This window comes from Pan troglodytes, chromosome 6 (assembly GCF_028858775.2).
Source record: "Pan troglodytes isolate AG18354 chromosome 6, NHGRI_mPanTro3-v2.0_pri, whole genome shotgun sequence".
In the NCBI taxonomy this organism is placed as follows: Eukaryota; Metazoa; Chordata; class Mammalia; order Primates; family Hominidae; genus Pan; species Pan troglodytes.
This window is the reverse complement of record NC_072404.2, coordinates 7,777,678-7,802,913: the sequence shown is the minus strand read 5'-3', so window position 1 is coordinate 7,802,913 and position 25,236 is coordinate 7,777,678. Positions and strand designations below refer to the sequence as shown.

Here is a 25,236-nt window from a genome sequence, read left to right as displayed (position 1 = left end):
GAGCTCCTCCATCATCGTCTCTGTACAGACCCCAGCCCCGTCCCACCACATCCCACACTGGGACTCCCAGCCACTTCTCCGTCATGAGAGCCCACAGTTCATTTGAAAACCAGTGTGGTCAGGGGCTGAGACTGGCTTGCATCTGGGTGGCCTGTTAGCCCTGGAGAAGCCGGCTGTGTAGGTGAGCAGCTGCGTGGGTGAGAGTGGGAGCATCGCAGGTCACAGGGACCCTCTGTCCCCTCAGCACGTGGGAGCCTCACTTGACACAGCAAGTGGAGGCCTGGAGCTGGCCAAGGGGTGCTAGGCAGGCCGATTCGTTCATTCTTGTACACAGCACGTAGCAAGTGCTTTCCGTGTCCTGGGCCCAGGGACGCCGAGGCGATGGGAACCCAGGCCTGCCCAGAGCTGAGGTCTCCCCACTGTATGCGTCCAGGCTTTGGGAGATGGGCCGAGAGCAGCTGCTGGAGGGGGCAAGGCCTGCCCAGGGCTGAGATCTCCATGCTGTGTGCATCCCGGTTTCAGAACACGGGCCGAAGGCAGCTGCTGGACAGTGCCAGGAGTGGTCTGGTCTCTCCCATGGAACCTTCCAGCTGAGCTTCCCCTATAGTGGCCGCCCAGTGGGGGCTGGGTTGTGTGGGACAGAGGACAGCTAAAGGGTAGAGGTCTCCACTGTCTCCTGGTAGATACATCGGGCCCCCCACATCTTCCCAAGTCACGTAACGCTGCACACCCTGGTCCGCCCCGTGGTACCTCCGCGAGCACCGCCTGCCATGCCTGGTTTGCTGCTCCATAATCCAGCAGCTCCTGCAGTCCTGGCACGTTCGGTTGTGTCCCGAAAGAAAACCAGTGCTTCCTAAACGGAAAAGGACAAACGTCAGTTGGAAAAGATGCGTGGCCTTCAAACAAACACCCTGGACCAGGGAGGAACTCCCTGTTCCCAGGACAGACGGGAAAGTCAGAGGCCTTTAAAACATCATTTCCAAAATAAAATCACAGAAAGATACCTGCTGGATGTGAGGAGATTATCTGTATTCCATTCTTGGGGCCAAGGAGCAAATCCGCTGCAGAACATGTTTTGAAATGTCTCTTTGTAATGAATGTGGTCAATGAAAACGCAGAGCCATCAGCAGGACACGACCCTCCCACCGCAAGATGAAGAACCTCCCGTGATACCATTCAAGCCCCACGAGCTGGCAGAGAGCGAACAGCAGCTTCATACAGGCTGTGGGTGCTGATGAAATGGAAAAGGCACTTCACACATCTTGCACACGCAAATTGCATCAGGCGGAGTATTCTCTGCAAAGAATGAAGCACTTCCTCCTCCTTGGCTCCTATGAGGGGGAGCGGTGGGGGGGCGTCTGGAGCAGGGACGGGCCGGCCTCAGGCTTCTCATCCCCTCGCTCCGGGAACAACACAAATGCAAACACAGCATGTCTTCCTGAGCCACGGGCACGGGGCCGGGCACTCGGTCACCCTTTCCTTCCGCCCATTCCTTGTGGGGGCAGCTCCTGGTCCCAGTGACCTCCCAGGGCCGGGCAGTAACCTTCGTGGCTGGACACACTCGGCCCAAGCATCCCCTGGTATCTGTAGTCTCCGGTTCCGGAGGGCACCTCGGGCACGAGTGACCCTTGGCATCTCACGGGGTCTCTTGGGTGCTGGCTCCTGTGGTGGCTGTGGTGTCATCCATCCTGCTGGTGTTTATAAACCTCCTGAACCCTCTATGGAAACACTGTCCGTGAGGGCTGACCCCCTTTATGTCCCCTGTCCTGGCTGGAACCTCGAGTGTCTTTGCAGAGCTGGAGGAAAGGGCAGTGTTCCAGGCCCAGGAGCTGTCAGCCATGGACGTCCAGGACTGCAGCGCCGGGGGCGGCCTGTGCTGCTGACCAGCCCCTGGCCCTGCGGGAAGGACAGCAGGGGGAGACTGGCCCTGGAAGGTTCCCCACTGTGGTCTGGGGCAGGATGGGGCTGGTCCCTTCTTCAGTTCTGGACGCTGGTGCTTTAGGGAAACGCCTGGGGTTTCAGCTACAGCCTGAGACTCCCTGTGTGGCTGCCCCTTCCCCAGTGACGCTGAACGCATGTGCACATCTCCCTGGTCACGGGCACCATCCTGGCACCAACTGAGTCTCCTGGTCTGTTCCTGAGCACCTCCCCTCCCTTGGGGAGCGTGGAGAGAAGAGCCTGACACAGCTTTGCCCCCGAGGCAGCAGGAGGCCTTTCCTAGGGCTTGGAGGGATCTCTGCCTCCCCAGAAGCAGCTCCTGGCTCTGAATGCCCAAGAGCCTGAGGGGAGAGAGGACGCCAGAGGTGGTGTGGAGCGTGTCCATCTCCTAAACAGCGCGCTCCTCCCCATGAGCCGGAACCCGACGCGTGTCTGCGTGGAGCGTGTCCATCTCCTAAACAGCGCTCTTCCCCGTGAACCAGAGCCCGACGCGTGTCTGCGTGGAGCGTGTCCATCTCCAAAACAGCGCTCTTCCCCGTGATCCAGAGCCCGACACGTGTCTGTGTGGAGCACGTCCATCTCCTAAACAGCGCTCTTCCCCGTGAACCAGAGCCGGACGCGTGTCTGCGTGGAGCGCGTCCATCTCCTAAACAGCGCTCTTCCCCGTGAACCAGAGCCCGACGCGTGTCTGCGTGGAGCGTGTCCGTCTCCTAAACAGCGCTCTTCCCCGTGAACCAGAGCCGGACGCGTGTCTGCGTGGAGCACGTCCGTCTCCTAAACAGCGCTCTTCCCCGTGAACCAGAGCCCGACGCGTGTCTGCTTGTTTCCGAACTGCTGTTTGTGGTTTGAGTCCCCATGCAGGGCAGCGGAGGGAGGTGGCGAGGGCTGTAACACACCAAGGTCAGAGCCGCCGGCCTCTCCCACATTGACATTCTGTGCACTGCCTGTGTGTGATCAAGTCTCCCTCCGGAGCGCCGGGCCCTGCGTCAGCGTCAGGAAAGCTACAGACAAGATGGGAATCATGCGTCTCCCGACCCTGAGCCCAGCAGGCTGTGCCAGGTGTTAAGTAGCTGGTCAGCGTATCAGCCACACAGCATTGCTAGGAGGGAAGAGGAGACCCCTTCGCTCTGCTCTCCCCGCTGCAGTCAGGGCCTGCCTCCCGCGCCCGCCAGGTGGGGCCTTGGCTGCACAGACCCTTTGCCCACTGTGAGTCCAGGAGCCTCGGGCTCAGGCCCCTCCTCCCCGCACCCCTGTCCTGCTTCTGATGGTGGGACAGTGACCCTGGCTGTGCCCACTCACTGACCAGCAGCACACTGTCTCCGTCCTGGCAGCAGCTGTGCGAGGCAGGCTTTCCTGTCCCACTCGCAGAGGAGGACACACGCTCAGGTGCTGGAGTGGCTTGCACGGTATGGCCACAGCCCTGCTGACTGCACCCACGCGCCCCTCCACCCCCTGCAGGAGCATCGAAGGATCGGATGCAACCAGACGGGTCCCCTCTGTCAGTGCCCAGCCTGTGCCAAGCCACAGCAGGATGTCCTGGGGGCAGCCTGGAGAAAGGAGTGCTGGGCCCTGGACTCCCGCCGACTGGGGGGATGGTCACCAAGGGGAGGTGCTGGGCACGTGGCAGCCTCGGGGAGCACCTTCCTGGGCCAGCTGTAGGCCCGTCCCAAGCTGCGTCCCCTGCCTGCCCCTGCCTCCTGCCCCTCTTCCTGGGCCGCCTCTGCCCCCTGCAGGGCTCCGTGTCAAGCTCCTTCAGCAGGGTGGGACCTCGAATGCTGTCCATGTCCCACACCTCGCGTCTCAGGGTCTGCAGTGGAGCACCCAACCAGGGTCTCTCCCCAGGTCTCCCCCCAACCTTGAGGTGGCCCCTTGTGCCCCTGGGCCCCTACCTGTCCAGCAGCAGCAGCTGGGGCTCCCTGTCCACTGGGAGTGCTTCCTCAAGCATGAGATTTTGGCAGGGGGGCCTGTGGGACCACCACACTTCTCCCCAAGGGCACACCGGGGATGGCAGAGGGTCGTGGGAAAGTGTTGACCCTCGTCAGGTCCCCGGGGAGCCCCTGGCAGGCCGCTCTGTGGCTGAATGTGAGTTAAGCAGTTCAGCCGTGTGTGAGGCTCCATGACACCAGCCAGGACACACCTGGAGTTGTGGGGATTTTTAGTTGCCTTCTGGTGGTAGTGAAACTGTGCAGCCTTGCACAAGTGTTCCTGCGTAGGCTCCACTTGCCGCCCTTCCCGGCCCCACTCACATCCTGAGTGTGTGCTCAGGCCCCTCAGAAGAAACCAAACTTCTGAGTATCCCCTCCCCGCCCCTAGCCATGGAGTGGCCGTGGCTGAAGTGGAAGAGATTCAGAGGCTGACAGCCGAGGGGAGGTTTGACCCTCACTAAAATCAGTCGGAGCTGACGCTCGTTTCAGCATTGCCCACGCTGTCTGGGTAGGAGGTGACTTCGCCTCCACGTGGCCTGCCGTGGGGCTTCTTCCTGCAGCGGGCTCTCCTGGGTGCTCCAGGAAGATGGAGCTGGGACAAAGTGTGCCCACTCCAGAAGTGAGTCTTAAGCTCAGGTCTCCCCCCGGCCTTGGTTTCTGACTCCTTCGTGTTAGGAAGGAGGCCCCCAGGAGGAAGCACGCACTTTGGCAATGAGAGGTTTTAATTGCATCTTAAAATAGCATTGCAGTAAAGAACACTAAACCGTGACTAACCAATTGCACTTCAGGAAGCCCTCAGCACAGTCAGACACCGGGAAGCGCGGAAAAGCTGCCCACTCGTGGACGCCCATCAAGCCCCCTCAGGAGGGGCTGGATGACAGAGGAGGTCTACACCGCACCTGGGCTCCTTCCCCAGGTTCAGCCTTCATTGCGGCCTCCCTGGCCGTGAGGGACGTCTGCTCAGGGGCTCCCCAGGGCCAGCTTTGCCTGAATGTGGAAGATGGAGGGAAGAGTGTTACCGTTTAGTTGATTTACTGCCGAAGAACCTGTAAGGCCCAGGAAGACAGAGAAAGACGCCAGAAAGAGTATCATTCTGCAGGGTTCAAGGTGAACCTGGCTCGCTTTCAGAGGAGTAGGGCAACGAGGGCACCCAGACCCTAAGTACACAGGATCCCGGCACTGTGCCATCGGGGCCTCATGTGTGGTCTTCGTGGAGAATGACCAGGGCTGCTCTCTAGCCCCCGTCCTCCAGATGGTCCCCAGAGGGACTGACACACTCAAGGAATGTGCTCCTGGGAAGCCAGGATGCCATTTCAGTACCAGCAGCCCCACTGTGGGCTTCACTCGAAGGCTGTGCTGGAGCCCGGCCTCGAACTCACCCCAGCCAGCCCCTGAGCTCCAGGCAGTGTACTCTCCCCATCCGGGAACCAGCCCCAAGGCAGCCCGTGTGCTGAGCCACAGGGAGGGCCAGCTGGGCGAGGGGCTGACGTGTGGGGACGCAGCTGAGCAGCACTCAGAGGCCCTGCCCACCCTCCCCTCCAGGACACAGCCTGACCGTGCCCTGGGCCTCGGCTGCCTTGCAGGGGCCCAGGTGAGGAGTGGGAGGTGGAGGCCTCTGCAGCTGCAGGCAGTAGCTACTCAGTAAATGATGGGCCCAGCGATGGACGAAGGACGAAGGCCTCCCTCGGGGACCTGAAGAAGCATAGCTGTCTGTCCCTCGCCGGGGCTCAGGTGGCTGCAGTTACTCAGCTCGCCTGGGACAGGCCTGGGCGGCCAGTGAGCACGCGGCATTGTGGCAGCTCAGGCAGGCATGCGCCGGAAGGGATTCTGGCGGCCTGTGGACTGGGAGAACCTTTCCAGCTGCCAAGAGTTGCCCTTTGGATCCTAAGTGCAGGGCCAAGCCCGGCTGTGACGGCTGAGGCCGGGCTCCTGGAGGCAAAGCCACCTCAGGCCTCCAGGGCTGGAGCCGCAGGGAGCTGCTGGGTTTCCACAGGGCCACGGGGGCTGCGGCCACACGGAGCGGGAGCACAGGTGGGAAGGGTGTCTGTGAAAAGTGAAATCTGTTGCCGCTTCCTCTAGCTTAATTACCGGCATGGTAGTTGCAGAGTTGAAATGCAGCTTTAAAAGCCTTTGTGAGTAATTAGTGTCAAACACACAAGATCTACAAAGCCATAAACTCACAGCTTGGTGATATTACCAAGTACTAATTAAGAAAGAAAAAAGAAAATTCCCTTTCATGATCAAATTTTCAGCCCTGCCAAAGATGAAAAACAAGGCAATTTGCAGCCGATGGTGACGCCGGAGGGTAAGTGGCATCCACAGGAAGATGGCGGCCGAGCGCGGCGAGCAGGCAGGGTCTGGTTGAGGGCTGGGGTGGTGACGGCGTGATTGTGCCTGGCTACCGGGTTCTCAGCCAGGGAGCACCTGATTCCCAGCAGAGATGGAATCCCAGCTCAGGAAGGGGAGACTCATGCAAGGGCAGAGGCGAGGCACCCGCCCAGAAGGATTGGGGGTCTCCCCATTTCACAGGTGGGTACACTGAGGCTGAGCTCACAGCCAGGACGGGGACAGCAGAGTGACGGCCGAGACCATCTGCCCCGCGAGGGAAGCAGCGCCCACCTTCCTTGGTGGTCCGGGAAGGCCGGACTGGCCCCTTGGGTCCCCACCAGCCACAGCCACTGTGGGCTCGTCCAGCTTCAGGCAGGCGCCCGGCCACTCACCTGGGAGGCTCTGAGAACGACAGCTTCTGTCTCGTGAGTGACGTGGTGCCCGCTTTCATCCTGGGGCCCACAGCTGCCAGGAGAGGCCAGGCCAAGGTCAGGAGGCTCAGCAGCGGGTTCCGTGACTTCCTCTTTGCTGAGGAGGTCAGGACAGAAGCTTCTAGATGACAGGCCGCTCAACTTGGTATAAAACAGCAAATTTCTGTGCCTGTGCTGTCGGGCTGTGAATGACTTCCCGTCTGTTTCATGAGATGCAGCTTCAGCCCAGGGAGGCATCAGATGCAGCCGGGCCAGACGCGGAGCCAAGAGCTGTCCTCGCCCCCCATGTGAGTGACTGGAGAGATGAAATTCTCAAAGTCTTGTCACTTACGGAGATATTTTTAACCCAGGACCAGGGAAGCACAGCTCTCATTGGTGGCCGTGTGCTCTGGCGCTTGGGCAGTGGGCAGCAGCCAGGTTATCGGGACGTGCTCAGGCCCAACAGGACCCCCAGAGCCGCACCTGCCCCCCACAGAGTAGAGCTGGCCCGGGAGCGGCCTTGGTCACATCTAATCCCACCAGCCGCCGGCAGTGGAGAGCTGTGCCTGGCCCGGAGATTTGGGCATCACATCCACGCTGCAAACGCACGGGAACCACCTGGCCCCGCCAGGGTTCGCTCTATCCTGGCTTGGCCTGCATGGCCTCTCGCCGTCTGCACGGTCCACTCACCCGAGTCAGGGCTGGGGCATGCAGGGAGTGTGCAGTGACATTGGGCAGAGGGAGGCTGCTCAGGTCCAAGTAGGCAGAGAAACCGCATGCCCAGACTGCTAAAACCTTGAACTGCAGGAGCCCTGAGCTGCTGTTGCTGTTTTTTTGTTTTGTTTTGTTTTGTTGTCAGATGGAGTCTCATTCTGTTGCCCAGGCTGGAGTGCAGTGGCGCGATCTTGGCTCACTGCAACCTCTGCCTCCCGGGCTCAAGTGATTCTCCTGCCTCAGCCTCCAGAGTAGCTGGGATTACAGGCGCCCGCCACCATGCCTGGCTTTTTTTGTATTTTTAGTAGAGACGGGGTTTTGCCATGTTGGCCAGGCTGGTCTCGAACTCCTGAGCTCAGGTGATCCATCTGCCTTGGCCTCCCAAAGTGCTGGGATTACAGGTGTGAGCCACCGCGCCTGGCTTGTTTTACTGTTTATGACGCGGCTCTGCTGCTGCTAGGACAGATACTTGTATAGCCCGATTCAAAGACTGTGCAGAGGTGTCTCCCAGATACCCCGGGGCGCACTGCAGTCAAGGAAGGCTGCCTGGAGGAGGTGGCCTGGAGCTGGGGCTCACGGGTGAATTAGAGTTTGTCTGGCTGGGTTGGGGAGATGTTTCTGGCCTCAGGATCTCACGTGCTCACGCTCACCGGCTCCAGGGCACCCAGCGTGCAGGGAGAGCAGAGGGGTAGGCCTCGGGCTCCAGGCCAAAGTTGGGGAAAGAGAGTGTCAGACCTGGGCTTGGGGGATGACTCTGATGTCGTCCTCATGGGGGATGGTTGAGGAAAGGGTGGGGTGTGGCTCACTCGTCTGGCCCTCACCCATGTGGAATGCCCGCTGTGCTGGGCCCCGCTGCAGGTGCTGGACGCGCAGCAGTAATGCGGGGGTCCTGCTCCGCCTGGGCACGTCTTCCAGCAGGGATTGGGGGGCCGATGGCCAGGCAGGGTCTGTGCTCCGTGCCTAGGTGGTTATGGGGGGAGGCGGGGAGCCTGGGCCCTGGCCGTGGGTGGACCTGTGGCTTGCTGACCTGGTGCCCAGCTGCCCCACCTCCCAAGCTGTGAGAAGCCAGGACCAGCCCCATCCTCCATCCAGATGGTCTCTGACATTGCCCTGGGAGCCGGGGGGAGGCGGGGGGGATGTTCTAACTGAAGGGCCTGGGCAGCCTAGAGCCCTTCTGTATCTTCTGGCCAATGGTTTTATCTGGTCCACTGCCTCCCAAGCCTGCACATCCCATCTCGCGCGTTTAAACTGTTAGAAAGTTACTCCTTTGACTAAGCCGGAAATGCTCTCTATGGCCCTGTGGATCTGCGTCCAGTTCCCCACGACATTCTGTTTTTGGATCCTTTGTGAAGAGGCTGGGGGTTTGTCAGGCCCACTCGGAAGCGAACAGGCTGGTTCCCCGCCCCAGGCCCAGCTTGTCCTGCGAGCAGCTGGCCTGAGAGCCAAGCACTCCCCAGGCCATGGCACCGGGTGGGCAGGATGCTTTCCTGCCAGGCAGGGGGCAGGACGCTTTCCTGCCAGGCAGGAGGCAGAGCCCTCCCTGGGACCCCGAGTGTCTGTCCTGGGTGGGGACTAGACGGTGACCACCACCTCGACCCCGGGCAAGCCCACCTAGCCCCGCCCCTCCCCCCCCCACCAAGCCCTGTTCCACCTACACGAAGCTGCGGCCAGCCCGTTTTGCCCCCAACCTAAATGACTGAGGAGTCTGTTAGGGAGGGCCTCCCTGTCGCTCTAAAGAGCAGGAACAGGACATCCCTGCCCCAGGGCACGGAGGCAGCTGGCCATCTGCGAGTGGGACCCACCGCAGTTGGCCAAGCTCAGGCCATGTGAGCTGGGACTGGCAAGCAGTTCCTGGCTGCCTCAAATCTGGGGTCCAGACTCTCTGCTGACCTCCCAGAGCCTGGCGTGTCTTTGCACACTCTGTCCTTGTCCCCAGCCTCCTCCCCGCCCCAGGGTGTGCCTGGAACCTTAGGTAGTCTTACCTGTCAGTCATACCTTCTTCTTGGCCAGGGACTGTGGATGGCAGGACGTTCACCCCGTGGTCAGTGGCTGGGCTTTTCTCATGAAGCAGCTTGATTGAGATGTCATCTACAGAGCGTGCAGCCATCACCCCAGTCTATCTTGGAATGAATGCCTTTATCACCCTGGAAGGAAACGTGCCCCATAGCCATCCCCTCCCAGTCCCAGCCGTCGGCAGCCGCTGTCTATGTTGTCTCTAGACTCCCCTACCTGCAGTGTTGCAGGGAGATGGGGTCAGCGGCGAGTGGTCTCTGGCATCTGGCATCTTTCGCTGAGCATAAGGTTTTCACGGTTCGCTCACATTGGACCATGTGCTGACGCTCCATTTGTTACTGATGAATCATACGGTCTAGTGTGTGGATAGACCATGTTGTTTATCCGTTCATCCATTGATAGAACATTTGAATTGCTTCCGTTTGGGGCTATTACACACAGTGCCGCTGTGAACATTCGTGTACAAGCTTGTGTGTGGAAATGCATTTTTGTTTCTCTCGGGTGTACACCCATAAGAGGAAGTGCCAGGGTCACATGGTAATTTAACGTTGAGCTTTGTAAGGAGCTGCCTGTTCTCCCAGCTTCTCCCCGTCCTCCCCAGCACGCGCCACTGTCTGCTTTTATGATGCTTTTCCATCCCAGGGGCTCCGGGTGCCGCTGGGTTAGAGGGTCCATGAACCTCCTGAGATTCAAATGCAAAATGTGAAGTGGGTGTTGGCGTGGGTTTCGGGTAGAGGGACTGCAGCCCCTGCACGGGGTTAGGAAGATGTTTCCCAGTCCAGGCAGAGCTACACGGGAATCACCTCTAGACACCCAAGAGGGAGCAGTTTTGTCTGGAGAAGCAGCACGCTGCCGTGTTTCACCAGGCTGGCCTGTGACAGCTGGACCTGCCCCCGATGCCACCACCTCCTCCTGCCAGGGCTTCCCTGTTTGCTGAGTCTGCGTTATTGATGAGCCACCATCTGTATACTCGCACCCGTGAGGCCATCAGGGCAGTGAACAGACCCTTCGCCCCCAGATCCCAGGCCCTGTGCAGCCTGCCTTGCCCCTCCCACTGCAACCTGACCCCAGGCAGCCACTGATCCTTCTGTGTTTCCTGTCACCACGGGTTCATCCACGTTTTCTAGAGTTTCTGTAAGTGGCATCACGCAGTATCTAACCTTCCTCGTCTGGCTGCTTCTACTAAGCGTAGTTAGTTTGAGATTTATCCGTGTTGCTATGGTATCAACAGTTTATCCCTTTACAGTCATACACATAGACCACAATGTCTTCATCCATCCAGATGTTGACGGGCATTCCGGTGGCTTCCAGCTTGGGGCTGTTGCAAATAAAGTGTACAGTGAACGTTCACATGCAAGCTTTGCACGGACATTTATTTCTTTTCTCTTGGCTAAATCGGAACTGCTTGATTGTGTGGTCAGTGTACGCTTAACTTTATAAGAAGTTGCCAAGCTGTTTTCCAAAGTGCCTGCACCATTTTCCATTCCTATCAGCAGTAGAGGAGACTTGTAGTTTCTGCACACGGTCACCAGTACTTGACATGATCAGTCTTTTTAATTTCAGTCCTTCTAAGAGGTGACTGACGGCGTCTCATTGCGGTTTTAATTTGCATTTTCCTCATGACGAATGACACTGAGCATCTGTCCCTGTGCCATCTTGCTGGTCTTCGCTGAAGTGCCTGTTCACATCTTCTGCTAATTATTTATGGGGTTCTATGTTTCCTTAATGAGTTTTGAGAGTTCTTTGTATACTCCAGATGCAAATCCTTCATCAAATATGTACATTGCTGGTGTTCTCTCCTTATATATGACATGTCTTTTCATTCTCTTAACAATGTCTTTTGAAGAGCAGACATTTTTAATTTTGATTAAGTCTAACTTACCCGTCTTTTATTTTATGGAGTGTGCTTTTGCTGTCGTATCTAAGAAATCTTTACCTAACCCAAGGTCACAAAGACTGCCTCCATTTTTTTTTCTTCTAGAAGTTTTATAGTTCTAAATTTTACATTTGTGTTCATGATCCATTTTGAGTTTTTTTTTTATATAGTGCAAGGTCTGGATTGACTCTTTTTCATTTTTTATTGCATATGAACGTCCAGTTACTCCAGCATCAAGATCATTCTTTTTTACTGAATAGCCTTTTGCATCTTTGTCAGCCTGCTAGGATTTTAATTGGAATTACACTGACTCTATAGATCATTTTGGGGATAATTGACATCTTAACAATATGGAAACTTCTAATCTATGAACAGTTTCTCTCAGCAATGTGTTCTCATTTTCAGTGTGCGGGTATCAGAGGCATTTGAACCAGAGTGACTCCATTTTGAATAAGGACTGGGTGAAATAAGACTGAGACCTACAGGGCTGCTTTCCCAGAAGGTTAGGCGTTCGTAGTCACAAGATGAGATAGGAGGTCCGCACAAGATGCAAGTCACAAAGACTTGGCTGATAAAACAGGTTGCAGTAAAGAAGCTGACCCCAAACCCACCAAAACCAAGACAGCCATGAAAATGACCTCTGGTCAGCCAGGCGCGGTGGCTCATGCCTGTAATCCCAGCACTTTGGGAGGCTGAGGCAGGCAGATCATGAGATCAGGAGTTCAAGAACAGCCTGACCAACATGGTAAAACCCCATCTCTACTAAAAATACAAAAATTAGCCGGGCATGGTGGTGCATGCCTGTAATCCCAGCTACTCAGGAGGCTGAGGCAGGAAAATTGCTTGAACCCAGGAGGCGGAGGTTGTGGTGAGCTGAGATTGCGCCACTGCACTCCAGCCTGGGCGGCAGAGTGAGACTCCGTCTTAAAAAAAGAAAAAACAAAGAAAAAAGAAAGTGACCTCTGGTCATCCTCACTGCTCATTGTACTGTAATTATAATGCATTAGCATATGACACGACACTCCCACCAGTGCCATGACAGCTTACAAATGCCATGGCAATGTCAGGAATTTCCCCTATATGGTCTAAAAGGGGGAAGAACCCTCAGTTCTGGGAATTGCCTATCCCTTTCCCGGAAAACTCATGAATAATCCACCCCTTCATTAGCATATAACCAAGAAATACAGTATAAGTGTTAGTCGAGCAGCCCACGTCACTGCTCTGCCTATGGAGTAGCCATTCTTCTGTTTCTTTACTTTCCTAATAAACTTGCTTTCACTTCACTGTATGGACTCACCTCAAATTCTTTCTTGTGTGAGATCCAGGAACCCTCTTTTGGGGTCTAGATTGAGACCCCTTCCTGATAACATAGGTATTTCACATCTTTTTCAGATTTATCCCAAGTATTTTAGATTTTGATATTATTATAAAAGGGTTTTGTTTTTACATTTAATTTCTGTTGCTACTATATAAAAACAATTCATTTGTATATTGATCTTTTTATTTTGCAACTTCGCTAAACTCATGTGTTAGTTCCAGTAGCTTCTTAGTATATCTGATGGGATTTTCTCCTTAGACAATGATATTATCTGTAAGTACACTTGCACTTCCACTTACCCACACTGGATGCTTGTGAAGTTCCTTGTTCTTGTGTTATTTCACTAGCTGGAACCTTCAGGATGATGCTGAATACAAGCAGTGAGAGTGAACATCCTTGTCCTGTTTCAGATCTGAGGGAGAAGCATCCAATCTTCAGCCATTAAGTGTGGTATTCTCTGTACGTCGTTCATAGATACCCTTTCTCAGGCTGAGGAAGTTCTCTTCTAATCCTAGTTTGCTGAGATTTTTTTTTTTTTTTTGAGGAATGCCTGTTGGGTTTGATCAGATGCTTTTTCTGCATTTATTGAGTTGATCATATGGTTTTCCTTTTGTACTTTGTTAATATGTGGAATTACTTTGATTTTCTAGGGTTAAACCAACCTTGTATTCTTAGGATAAACCCCACTTAGTCATACTACATTATCTTTTTTATATGTTATTGGATGTGAATTGCCAACCGTTTTGTTTTGAATTTTTGCATAAATATTCCTTAGGGTTGTTCCATAGTTTTGGGGGGGGTGCGGCTTGTAATGTCTTCTGATTTGTATATCATAGTAATGTTGGTCTCACAGAGTGAGTTGGAAAGCATTCCTCCTCTTCAGTTTTCTTAAAGAGTTCATGTAGAATTCTTGATTAAAACAAACTGGAAGAAAAGAGTTAATGTAGAATTGATATTATTTCTTTTTTAAATAGTTGATCCAATTCATCGGTAAACCCATTGAACCTTGAAGTTTTCTTCCTGAGGTTTTAACTACACATCAGTGTCTTGATAGACATAGAGTTATTCACATTGTCTTTTTCTTTTGTGGTGAGCTTTAGTAGTTTGTATCTTCAGAAGTTTGTCCATTTTATTTGTTCTCAAAGGTATTGGCATAAAGTTGTTCATAATTTCTCTTACTATCCTTTTAACATCTGTAGGATCTGTAGTGCTATCATCCCTCTTCTTCCTGATGTTAGTAATTTGTCTCTTCTCTTTTATTCCAGGTCAGTCTGGCTAGAAACAGCTTTGGGTTTTATTATTTCTACTGCTTTTTTGTTTTCTTTCACCATTGTTGCTTTGATCTTTATTTTCTTTCTTCTGCTTACTTTGTCTAATTTGCCCTTCTTTAGTTCCTTAAGGTCGAAGCTGAAGTCTCTGATTTGAGACCTTCTTTTTTTTAACGTGGACATTCAGTGCTATAAGTTTCCCCCTAGTTTCTGCTCTAGTGGCATCCCACAAATTCTGATATTTTGTTTTTATCTTCATTCAGTTCAAATCACTTACTAACCTCCCTTTTGATTTCTTCTTTGACGTATGGGTTATTTAGAAGTGTGTTAGTTTCCACATTTTTTGAAAATCTCCAGATGCCGTTCTGTTACTAATTTCTCATTTAATTTCATTATTGTCAGAGAACATTCTCGGAACGGTCTGAATCCTTCTACTTTTTTTGGAGACGGAGTCTCATTCTGTCACCCAGGCTGGAGTGCATGGCGCGATCTCAGCTGACTGCAACCTCTGCCTTCCAGGTTCAAGTGATTCTCCTGCCTCCTACCTCAGCCTCCCGAGTAACTGGGATTACAGGCACGTGCCACCACGCCTGGCTAATTTTTGTATTTTTAGTAGAGATGGGGTTTCACCATGTTGGCCAGGCTGGTCTCGAACTCCTGATCTCAGGTGATCCACCTGCCTCGGCCTCCCAAAGTGCTGGGATTACAGGCGTGAGCCACTGCATCTGGTCACATTTCTTGAAATTTGTTTTAAGGTCCATCCAGAATGTTACTGCCTTGGTAAATGTTGTGTGTGTACTTGAAATCTGTGTGTATCCTGTATCCCGCTGGAATGTGCTATATCGATGTCAAGTAGCTGACATTTTTAATAATGTTTGCGAAGCTTCTATATCCTTGCCAATTTTCTGTCTTCCTGTTCTATCAGTTATTGATAGATGAATATTGACATCTCTGACTATAATTACAGATTTCTCTATTCCTTCTTGCATTCCAGTTTTTGTTTCATATATAAATGGACGCTTTTATCATTATGAAATGACCTTTATTGCTAGTAATATTCTTTGCTCTGAAATCTGCTTTGTCTGATACAGAGTTGCACTGTCAATAAGCAACCTTGGGTATATCACGCATTTGGTTCCAGATCACTGTGATTAAACCAATATCACAATAAAGCAAGTCCCATGCATTTTGTTTCCCAGTGCATATAAAAGTTATGTTTATCCTATGCTATAGTCTGTCAAGTGTACAATAGCATTATGTCTTTAAAAAACAAGGTACATGTTCTGATTTTAAAAATACTTTATTGCTTAAAAATGCTAATGATCACCCGAACCTTTAGCCAGTTGTAATCTCTTTGCTGGTGGAGGTTCTTGCTTTGATGGTGATGGCTGCTGACAGATCAGGGTGGTGGTTGCTGAAGGTTGGGGTGGCTGTGACAGTTTCTTAAAAACACCAATGGGCTGGGTGCTGTGGCTCAAGCCTGTAATCCCAGCACTTTGGGAGGCTGAGGCAAGTGGATCACTTGAGGCCAGTAGTTCGAGACCAGCCTGGCCAACATGGTGAAACCCTGTCTCTACTACAAACACAAAAATTAGCCGGGCATGGTGGCACGTACCTGTAATCCCAGCTACTTGGGAGGCTGAGGCACGAGAATCGCTTGAACCTGGGAGGTGGAGGTTGCAGTGAGCTGAGATCGTGCCACTGCACTCCAGCCTGGGCAACAGAGCACGACTCCATCCCCACCGCCCCCCCCCCAAAAAAAAAAACACAGCAATGAAGCTGGCCACATTGATTGACTCTTCCTTTCATGAAAGATTTCTCTGTAGCATGCAATGCTCTCTAAAACCATTTTACCTACAGTAGAACTTCTTTCTATCTTGGAGCCAGTCCTCTCAACCCCTCAAACTGCTTTATCAACTAAGTTGATGTACTTTGCTGTCATTTTTCAACAATGTTCACAGCATTTTCACCAGGAGCAGATTCCATCTCAAGAAACCACTTTCTTTGTTCATTCATAAGCAGCAGCTCCTCATCCATTCAAGCTTGATCATGAGATTGCAGCAGTTTAGTCACATCTTCAGGCTCTGCTTCTAATTCTAATTCTCTTGCTATTTTCACCACATCTGTCCATCTTCCTCCACTGACCTCTTCTTGAACCAAGTCATCCATGAGGGTTGGAACCAACTTCTGCAAACTCCTGTTAATGGTGATACTTTGACTTCCTCTCATAAATCACTGACGTTCTTAATGGCATCTAGAATGACAGCTCCTTTCCAGAAGGTTTTCAGTTGACTTTGCCCAGATTCCTTAGAGGAAGCACTCTGTGACAACTATAGCCTTAGAAAATGTATTTCTTAAATAATAACACTTGAAAGTCAATTGTCCCTTGATCTAGGGGCCACAGGATGGATGCTGTGTTAGCAGTCATAGAAACAACGTTCATCTCCATCAGAGCCCAGTAACTAGTTGCATTGTCAGTGAGCAATAATATTTTGAAAGGAATTTTGTTTTCTGAGCAGGAGGTCTCAACAGTGGGCTTAAAATATTCAGTGCACTGTGCTACGTTTAAACACATGTGCTGTCATCCAGGCTTCGTTGTTCCACTGATAGAGCACAGACAGAGAAGACTTAGCGTCATTCTTAAGGGCCCCAAGAGCTCATTTACCATCTCCATATTAGCAGTAAGCCTGTTCTGCTTTCTTATCATTCATGTGTTCGTTGGAATAGCCCTTGTGATTTCCTTCACGAACTTCTCCTTTGCAGGCTAGCTGTGTGGTGCAAGAGACCTAGCTTTTGGCCTCAGTTTTCAACATGCCTTCCTCACTAAACTTAATTATCTCTAGCTTTTGATTTAAAGTGAGAGACATGTGAGTCTTCTTTCACTTGAACACCTAGAAGCCATTCTAGGGTTATTAATGGGCCTGGTGTCAATATTGTTGTGATGGTCGTGTCTCAGGGAATGGGGAGGCCTAAGGAGAAGGAGAGAGATGGGGGATGGCTGGTCAGTGGAGCAGTCAGAACACACACATTTATCAGTTAAGTTTGCTCTCTTATGGGCACTGTTTGTGGAGCTCCGAAACCATTACAATGGTGACATCAAAGATCACAGATGACAGACTACCATAAAAGATATACTAATAATGAAAAAGTTGGAAATATATACGACACAGACATGAAGTGAATCCACGCTTTTGGAAAAATAGTGCCAATAGACTTGCCAGACACAGACCTTAAACTTGTAAAAAATGCAGTGTCTGTGAGGCACAGTCAGGCCATGGATGAAGCGAGGTGTGCTTATGTGAACACAGGGCAAATGGGCTTCTGTGAGCACGCTGTATCTGCTTCACGTTACTTTTAATCTACTGCATCTTCCTAGTTAAAATGTGCTTCTTAAAAGCAGGATATAGCTGAGTCTTAAATGTGCATAAAATCTGACATTCTCTGCCTTTTCATTTAAATTGATTACTACTTTGATTAGATAAGTCTCATCTTGTTATTTGTTTTCTGTTTGTCCTGTCTGTCCTTTGTTCTTTTTTCTTCCCTCTTTTTCTGCCTTTCTTGGATTGCATTTTTTACAAGTTCATGTGCCTCCTCTTTTGATTTGTTAACTGTATTTTTTACAGGTTGTGTTAGGATTTAGGGCACGGAGATCTTTAACAACACAGTCATCCTCGAATGATACGACACCGCCTTATGCGTAATGTGAGAACCTGACAGTCACGTACTTCCTGTCTTCTCCTTCCTGCCTTAGTCGTCTGCTTATAATATATTTTATTTATGCACATGATAAACCCCACAATACTTTGTTTTTATTTCTGTTTAGTCAGCTATCTTTGAAAGAGATGTAAATAATAATTGTAAATGTTGTATATGTCTGCACATGCAGCTCCCACCCCTCATTCATGGAAGGAGTAGGGCTGTTCTTCCTTCTTCTTGTGTAGGCCCATGTTTCTTTTTATTTTTATTTATTTTTTTTGAGGCAGAGTCTCACTGTGTCGCCCAGGCTGGCGTGCAGTGGCGCGATCTCGGCTCACTGCAACCTCCGCCTCCCAGGTTAAAGCGATTCTCCTGCCTTAGCCTCCCGAGTAGCTGGGATTACAGGGATGTGCCACCGCATGAGGCCAATTTTTGTATTTTTAGTAGAAATAGGGTTTCACCATGTTGGCCAGGCTGGTCTTGAACTCCTGACCTCAGGTGATCCTCCCACCTCGGCATCTCACAGTGCTGGGATTACAGGCGTGAGCCACCAGCCTGGCCTGTTGTGTAAGCCCCTCTTTGCATCCTCATTTTCCTTCTGTCTGAAGGGCTTCCTGTAATATTCTTGCAGTGTGAATCAGCTGCTTTTTGGGATATTTTAAGCTCTTGCACACCTGAAGAAGTCTTTATTTGGGGGGAGATATTTCCACTGGGTGGAGAATTCTGGGCTTTGTCTTTCTGCACTTTACAGAGGTGATCTCACTGTCTTCTTAATTCCAGTATTTCCTCTGAGAAGTCTGCTGTCATTCTCATCTTTGTTCCTCTGTCGGTCAATTGTCTTTTCTTCCTCTGACTGCTTTTAAGATTTCATCTCTACTGCTGGTTTTGAGCAGTTTGATTGTGATGTACTTTGTGTACTTTAATGTCGTTTCCTCCCCCTGCCTTTTTTTTTTTTTTTTTTTTTTTTTTTGGTGGTTGGGGTTCTTTGAACTTCTCAGATCTCTCAGTTTACACTTTTCCACACATTTCAGAAAATTGGGGCCATTACTTTTTCAAGACTCTTGGGGACCAGTCCTTGAATAACATCACTGCAGAACTCACTGGCTCATGGCTTCTGGGGTCAGGAATCCAAGTGTGGCTGAGCTGGCTCTCTGCTCAGAGACCTCACCAGCCACGGTCCTCTTGGCTCTGCTGGGGAAGGTCCCACGTCCAGGTACACCCATGTGGCCGTCAGAAGGATTCTGCTTCTCATCCGTGGTTGGGCTGCCGCGCTTGGTTCCTATGGCAGCTCCTCGCCGTGTGGGCAGCTCACGCACGGCAGCTGGCGGGTCAGAGCTCTGAGAACCAGGGTGGGAGCCGCAGAAGTCACAGCTGCTGTGATGTGACTGCAGAGGGGAAGCCAGCACTTGCACCACACTTTGCATCCGCTGTAAGTCACGCTGAAGGGCTGGCGCTGATGCGGGTGGTGCCTGGAGGTGGGGACCATCAGGAGCCATTTCAGAAGTGCCACCAGCCTGCCTCCGGGACTCCTATCCCACGTGTCAGGCCACGTGATGTTACCCCACAGCCCACGCCCGATGTGCTGCCTCCTTTATATTTATCTTTCCGTTTTTTCCTTTTTGTTTGTATGCGCTTTTCTTTCTTTTTCTCATCTGTTTCATCTCGGACGGTTTCCGTGGTTGTATCTGCAGCTTCACTGATCCTGTTTCTGCGATGTCTGATCTGGCGTGGATCCGTCCCCTGCACTTGTTGTCTTCATCCTTAGAAGGTCAATTTGGCTCTTTTTTGTCCCTTTTATGTCTGTCCTCAACTTTTTGGGCATATGGAGCAAAGTTACAGTGACTTAATGTGATCTGCCGCTTCTGACGTCAGGTCAGCCCTAGGTTTGTTTCACTCAGCTGATTTTCTCTTTGTTGAGTGCTGCGAGGCTGTGTGTGCATGTGTGCGTGTGCCTGTGCATGCACGTGTGTGTGTGTTCCTATAAATATTCGTGAGCTCTGTTCGGAGACACAGTTCAGGTACTTGGAAACAGCCTGGTTCTCTGGGTCTCGGTTTAGGAAATGTGAGGTGGGAGCAGGGCAGCGTCTGTCTGGGGCTCACACCGCCCCTTGCTGAGGGGTGTCCATCTCAATGCTGTGCCCTGGAGCCACCTAGTTCGCAGGCTTTCCCGCGAGGCTGCCGGAGACAGGCACTGCTCCAGCCCAGTGTGAGCTTCAGGTGCCGTTTTCTGGGTTTTTCTCTCTAATGCTCCAGGTTTTCTCAGCCTCTCACCGAGCACTCCAGCGAACTCAGCCCTCCTCTCTGGCACTCTTTTCTGTGCCCTGGCTCCAGCTCCAGCCCTGTCCCTCAACTCGGGTCCCCCGAGGCCCTGCCTGGGCTGTGACCATCTCCCCGGGCTCGCCCCGTCTCTCAGGGCCCGCCACCCTTCCTGACTGAAAACTGTTGTTTCACATTTGATGCCTCATATTCTGGCTGTTTCAGATGGCAGGTGCATCTGTCCTTGTGGCTCTGTCTCGGCCGGAAGCTGCCGGCCGCCCTCTGAGGTGGGAAAATAGGCATTTTGTCTCCATTTTACATTCAGGAAACTTCAGCTCAGAGAGACAAACTGATGGGCCCCGGGGCCCACAGCAGATAAGAGGGGCAGCCTCACAGGAGGGCGGGCCTGCATCTCCGGCCCTCCTCACCCCGCATCCCCAGCATCACGTTGCCCTAAGCGTGGTGCTTCACGAAACGTCACCCCCAGCAGCACGGGCCTCGCCTGGGTGGGAGGTGAGAAGGCACAGAGGCCGCTGACGCCCTCTCCTGTTCTCATTCGGCTACATCTGGAAAGGGTGGTGCTGTCTAGCCGGGGCCCAGGAGGGGGGGACCCCACAGCCAGGCGGGGCCCAGGACGGGAGGACCCCACAGCCAGGCGGGGCTCAGGAGGGGAGGACCCCACAGCCAGGCGGGGCCCAGGAGGGGAGGACCCCACAGCCAGGCGGGGCCCAGGAGGGGAGGACCCCACACCCGGGCCGGGCCCAGGAGGGGAGGACCCCACACCCGGGCCGGGCCCAGGAGGGGAGGACCCCACAGCCAGGCGGGGCTCAGGAAGGGAGGACCCCACAGCCAGGCCGGGCTCAGGAGGGGAGGACCCCACAGCCACGCCGGGCTCAGGAGGGGAGGACCCCACAGCCACGCCGGGCTCAGGAGGGGAGGACCCCACACCCGGGACGGGCTCAGGAGGGGAGGACCCTACAGCCGGGACGGGCTCAGGAGGGGAGGACCCCACACCCAGGCGGGGCTCAGGAGGGGAGGACCCCACAGCCACACGGGGCTCAGGAGGGGAGGACCCCACACCCGGGCGGGGCTCAGGAGGGGAGGCCCCCACAGCCACACGGGGCTCAGGAGGGGAGGACCCCACACCCGGGCGGGGCTCAGGAGGGGAGGCCCCCACAGCCGGGACGGGCTCAGGAGGGGAGGACCCCACAGCCGGGACGGGCTCAGGAGGGGAGGACCCCACAGCCGGGATGGGCTCAGGAGGGGAGGACCCCACACCCGGGACGGGCTCAGGAGGGGAGGCCCCAACACCCGGGCGGGGCTCAGGAGGGGAGGACCCCACACCTGGGCGGGGCTCAGGGAGCCACTGGGTGAGGGCTGTGCTGCAGCTCCTCCCTCCTCACCCGCGTGCCTGAGCTGAGCACCTGTCCTGCCTGCCCGCCGCGTCCCCTTTCTTCCCTTAACCTTCATTGTGCTCTGCACTCCTGCTGCCCTCGGGGCCAGTCCCTGTCTTTTAACCCACACTCATCCCCTTCTCCCTCCTTTTCCATCCCCGCCACCTCCTCTAACTCATCCCTGTGGCCTCCATGCCCTTCCACGGCCCTTGGAGCCACCCGTGGCGGATGCCACTCACATCAGGGGCTGCGCAGGCCGCCCCACCCCGAGCCGGCGCCCCCACTCCCTCGGCTCCCCTCCGGCTGCGGCTGCAGGAGCAGCTGCGTGTGGCTGTAAAGCAGAACGCCCGTGTGCGAGGGGGAGCTGTATAAATAGAATAATAATAATAATAATTGTTGGTTTGGGATTTTTCTGCGACTGCTGGGGTGCCTGGCCTTGCCCGCCCCGCCAGTCACTCTTGAAGGAAAGGTCACCCTCGCCGGGAAGATAAACCCCAATAACGCTGGTATAATTAGCACAGGCAGTATTTAGATGCTTTCCTCGGTACAATTAGGCAGGAATAATTGGCTGAGCTATTTTCCCCGTGCCGGACACGCTTTTTGCCAGCTTCCGTTCTTTGGAACTTCATGCCGGGACATTTGTTCTCGGCGTTCTGTCCAAGCTGTCCTGACCCAGTTGCTGCCAGGCCCTCAGCACGGTGCTCACGCGGCAGCATCTGCGAGGCCTCTTTTGGGCCCGGCTGTGTCGTCTCCCCCGAGGGACGCCAGAGGGACAGTGGGGCAGAGAGGGGTGGGAGCTGAGGGTCGTGCACACAGCAGGGTGTCCTGGGGTCAAACCTGGACCTCTGGACCAGGAGCTCCGCGGAGCTGAGCTGAGCTGGGCTGGGCCTGGAGCTGGAGGGCTTGTGCAGGGTGGGGCTGGGCCGGCCATGGGCATCCATGAGGGAGTGAGGCCATGAGCGGGGGGGGTCAGGCATAGGCTGTAACAAGTCCTGTGGCCAGCCTGGAGGAGGAGGCCCTCGGCCGAGGTAATACACCAGCGGCGAGAAGCTTGCTCTCTCCCTCCTCAGAGCGCGGACAGGCCAGGCAGTGACTATCAGGGCTCGGTGGTGGCTGCTGCTCCTGGATCACCTTCGGGCCGTGGATGTGCAGCAGGCAGGCTGGCCCCACAGCACCTGAGACTCCTGTGCAGAGCCCAGCTGTGAGGTGTGAGGCTGCCAGGAGTCCTCGGTATCCCGGTCTAACAGGTTGTGTAGACCACGGTAGCACCAGCTATTTTCACGCTGTACCCGGCAGGCTCTGCACGGTCTTGACGTTATCACGCCCGAACTTTGGGATACAGATCACGGCTGCCGAGGTCATGAAGCCAAGCTGGGACCGCGCTGACCTCCAACCCCGGGGCTGGGACTGTGCCGGCCGCCAACCCTGGGGCTGGGACTGCGCTGACCTCCAACCCCGGGGCTGGGACTGTGCCGGCCTCCAACCCCGCCCGGGGCTGGGACTGTGCCGACCGCCAACCCCGGGGCTGGGACTGTGCTGACCTCTAACCCCCAGCAGCACCCGCTGGGATGAGGGCACACATTACCCAGGTTTATCACCTCTGGACCCTGATGCCATGGTTCAAGGCCTTCAGCCCCTGAGACTTTTTAAGGAAGGGAGGGCAGCCCTGGCCGTGGAGGCTCGTGCAGAGCTGTGTGCATGGGGAGACTGCCCAGCACTGTTCACAGGCGCTCAGACGGGCACCGCAAAGACCCGTGGACAGACAGAGCTGTGCCCCACCTGGGATTTGCACAAGCCCAACCTGGGTGCCCTGGCCGCTGGGTGCCGAGGGGCATGGGCCCGTGTCTCTCACACCTCAGCAGCAGCCCTAGACAGGTGGCCTCAGCGGACTCTGCTGTGGCCACCTGACCAGCGCCACCCACCCCAACCAGCTGGCTGGGCTCACGCTGTGACCCACGCCTGGCGTCTGTGGTGCCACCAGCCAAGATGCCAGCCATGACGCCAGCCTGGCACCCCAGGCCCAGGACATCTGGGGCAGGTGGGTGGGCAGCACCGGCCTCAGCAGCCCACAGAGGGGCCTCCCACAGAGTGTCTGGAGACGCTCCAGGCAGACGGGCAGATGAGCAAGACGCCCGAGGGTTGCAGGCCAGGTGGATAAGGATTGGGGCTTGCATGTGTCCGCAGTGGGGAACCCGTGTGCTCAGCGGCCTGTCTTGAAGCTGTTCCGCTCTTGCAGATATAATTTAGATATACATTTTTCCTAATTACAAATATGCAGCATATAAAAAAATCTGGAAAATGCAGAGAACCATGAGCCACTTTCCGTCCCAGCACTCCGAGTTAATCGCCATTAACATTTTGATGATTTTCTAAGAGTCCTTTTGCACTCTGTGAGTGTGGGTGTGAGAGTGTGTGTCCTGCTGCAGTGTGAACTTGAAGGGTTTTCTCACCCCTGAAGTTCAGGGCTGACTCTCGGCGGACGCTGCTGAGTCTTCTCCCCGGCTCGCCCCATGTGTGCATGAAAGTGCCTGGGACGCGTCAGATTCTCAACTTGAGACGCCCGGAGAGTCTTTTGAAGTTGAAAACACTTTGATTTCCTGACAGCCTCAAGACAAAAAAAAAATCTCCCCTTCGCTGGCTTTGAGAGCAGGTGTCTTCTACAAGCGAGGTTCACGGGGACCTGTGGCTGCCCCGGCAGATGCCAGCGAGGCACGCCCATCTCCTCTCCCGCGGGTCCTGGTGGGGGAGCCTCTCTGGGAAGCCTGGGGGCTCCAGGGCCTGGCAGACAACCAGTCCTGCTGCAGCGAGGTGGGGACAAGGCCGGGAGCAGCTCACTTCCCAGTAGAGGCCATCCGATGGCGCCAGGGCACGGGGCAGCTGCCGTCCTCATGGCCCGGGGTAACGTGGGCACAGGGTTTCCTCATCCCACTGTGCTCGGTGTCTCCCCTGAGCCCGGTGATTTTACGCACCTGACTTCGTTAGTCTTCTCGGCAATGCCCAGCGTGCAGACCAGGCTCAAGAGAGGTATGTCGGTGTGCCCAGGGTCACGCAGCTTCCTGGTGGCCAAGCCGAGGTTAGAAGCTAGTTGTGGTGGGTGCGAAAGCCCCCGATGTCGGCAGCTCTGCCACCAGGCCCGCACAAGCAGGTGGTGTAAGAGGGGAGGCGTTGGGGCCGGCAGTGCTCAAGTCAGGATCGAGCCGTCTATCTGAAAGGTCTGTCGAGGGTGTGTGGTGGTGGCCGGGAGGTGGTGGCAGGCTGACTACCTGCCATTTTCTTGCAGTGCCTAGGCCCAGGAGAGGGAGCAGCTCCCAGTCAGGACCCAGCTGCAGGACACCCCATCCTCATGGACCTTGCTTCCCGCTCTCCCTCCCCCGACAAATGGGCTCCCAGCATAACTTCCCCCGAGGGCTCCTTTCCTCTCCCCACACACAGCCCTGCTCTGGAGCGGCGCTTGCAGCACACCAAGGACAGGAGGATTGAGCTTCAGGGAAGCAGGCGCCTGGAGCTGTGTCGTTAGGTGCGTGGCGCTTGCAGATCCGAGCATGGAATATTCATGCCTCCCCCGGCCCAGCAGCTGCGGCTTCTCATCTGGAACAAGGGGGTGCTTCTCCCAGGAAGGCCAGTGGGAGCAGGGGTGTGTCTGAGAACGCCTGGGCGCTCTGCCCTCACGATGGCCGCTGATGCCACAGCCCCGGCCTCTGTGCCCAGGCCACTCTCCAGCCTGGTGAAGTCTGTTCTGGGAAAAGAGAGAAGCAAGACAGATGTGGGCCTTGCCCTGTGGGGCCAGGGCACAGGCAGGAATCCCACTTGGGGTTAAGACGCTGCAGTCACCCCTCCAGGTGCCGGGGTCCCCTGTGGCCATGGCATTCTAGGAGAGATGGGCAGGGAGACGCTGGCGCCCTGTCGTGTAGCTTATCCTTGTATCTGCTTCACAGGCTCTTCCACTGTGCAATTTCCTAAAATTTTGGCGAGGCCCATTGATCCATTTTAATTTTATTCTATGGATTGTGCTTTGGTGTTGAGTGTCAGAGCTCTGCCTCATCCAGATCCTGAAGATTTCTTTTTTAACATAATTCTGTGTTTTACATGTAAGTTCGTGA

At 54.3% G+C, this 25,236-nt stretch overlaps 2 protein-coding genes across 11 annotated transcripts in view; one reads left to right on the top strand and one right to left on the bottom strand.

Moving 5' to 3' along the window:
• The window catches only part of MAD1L1 (mitotic arrest deficient 1 like 1), a 432,704-nt gene that overhangs the window by 399,990 nt on the left and 7,478 nt on the right, over positions 1-25,236 (top strand). The window lies entirely within an intron of this gene.
• On the bottom strand, positions 251-9,497 carry LOC735766 (uncharacterized). The gene is made up of 2 exons (XM_001135395.6): positions 9,298-9,497; positions 251-853 (listed from the first exon to the last, which is right to left on the bottom strand). The coding sequence occupies exons 1-2, from the start codon at positions 9,420-9,422 to the stop codon at positions 319-321; spliced, it is 660 nt and encodes a 219-aa protein (XP_001135395.1). The 5' UTR covers positions 9,423-9,497; the 3' UTR covers positions 251-318.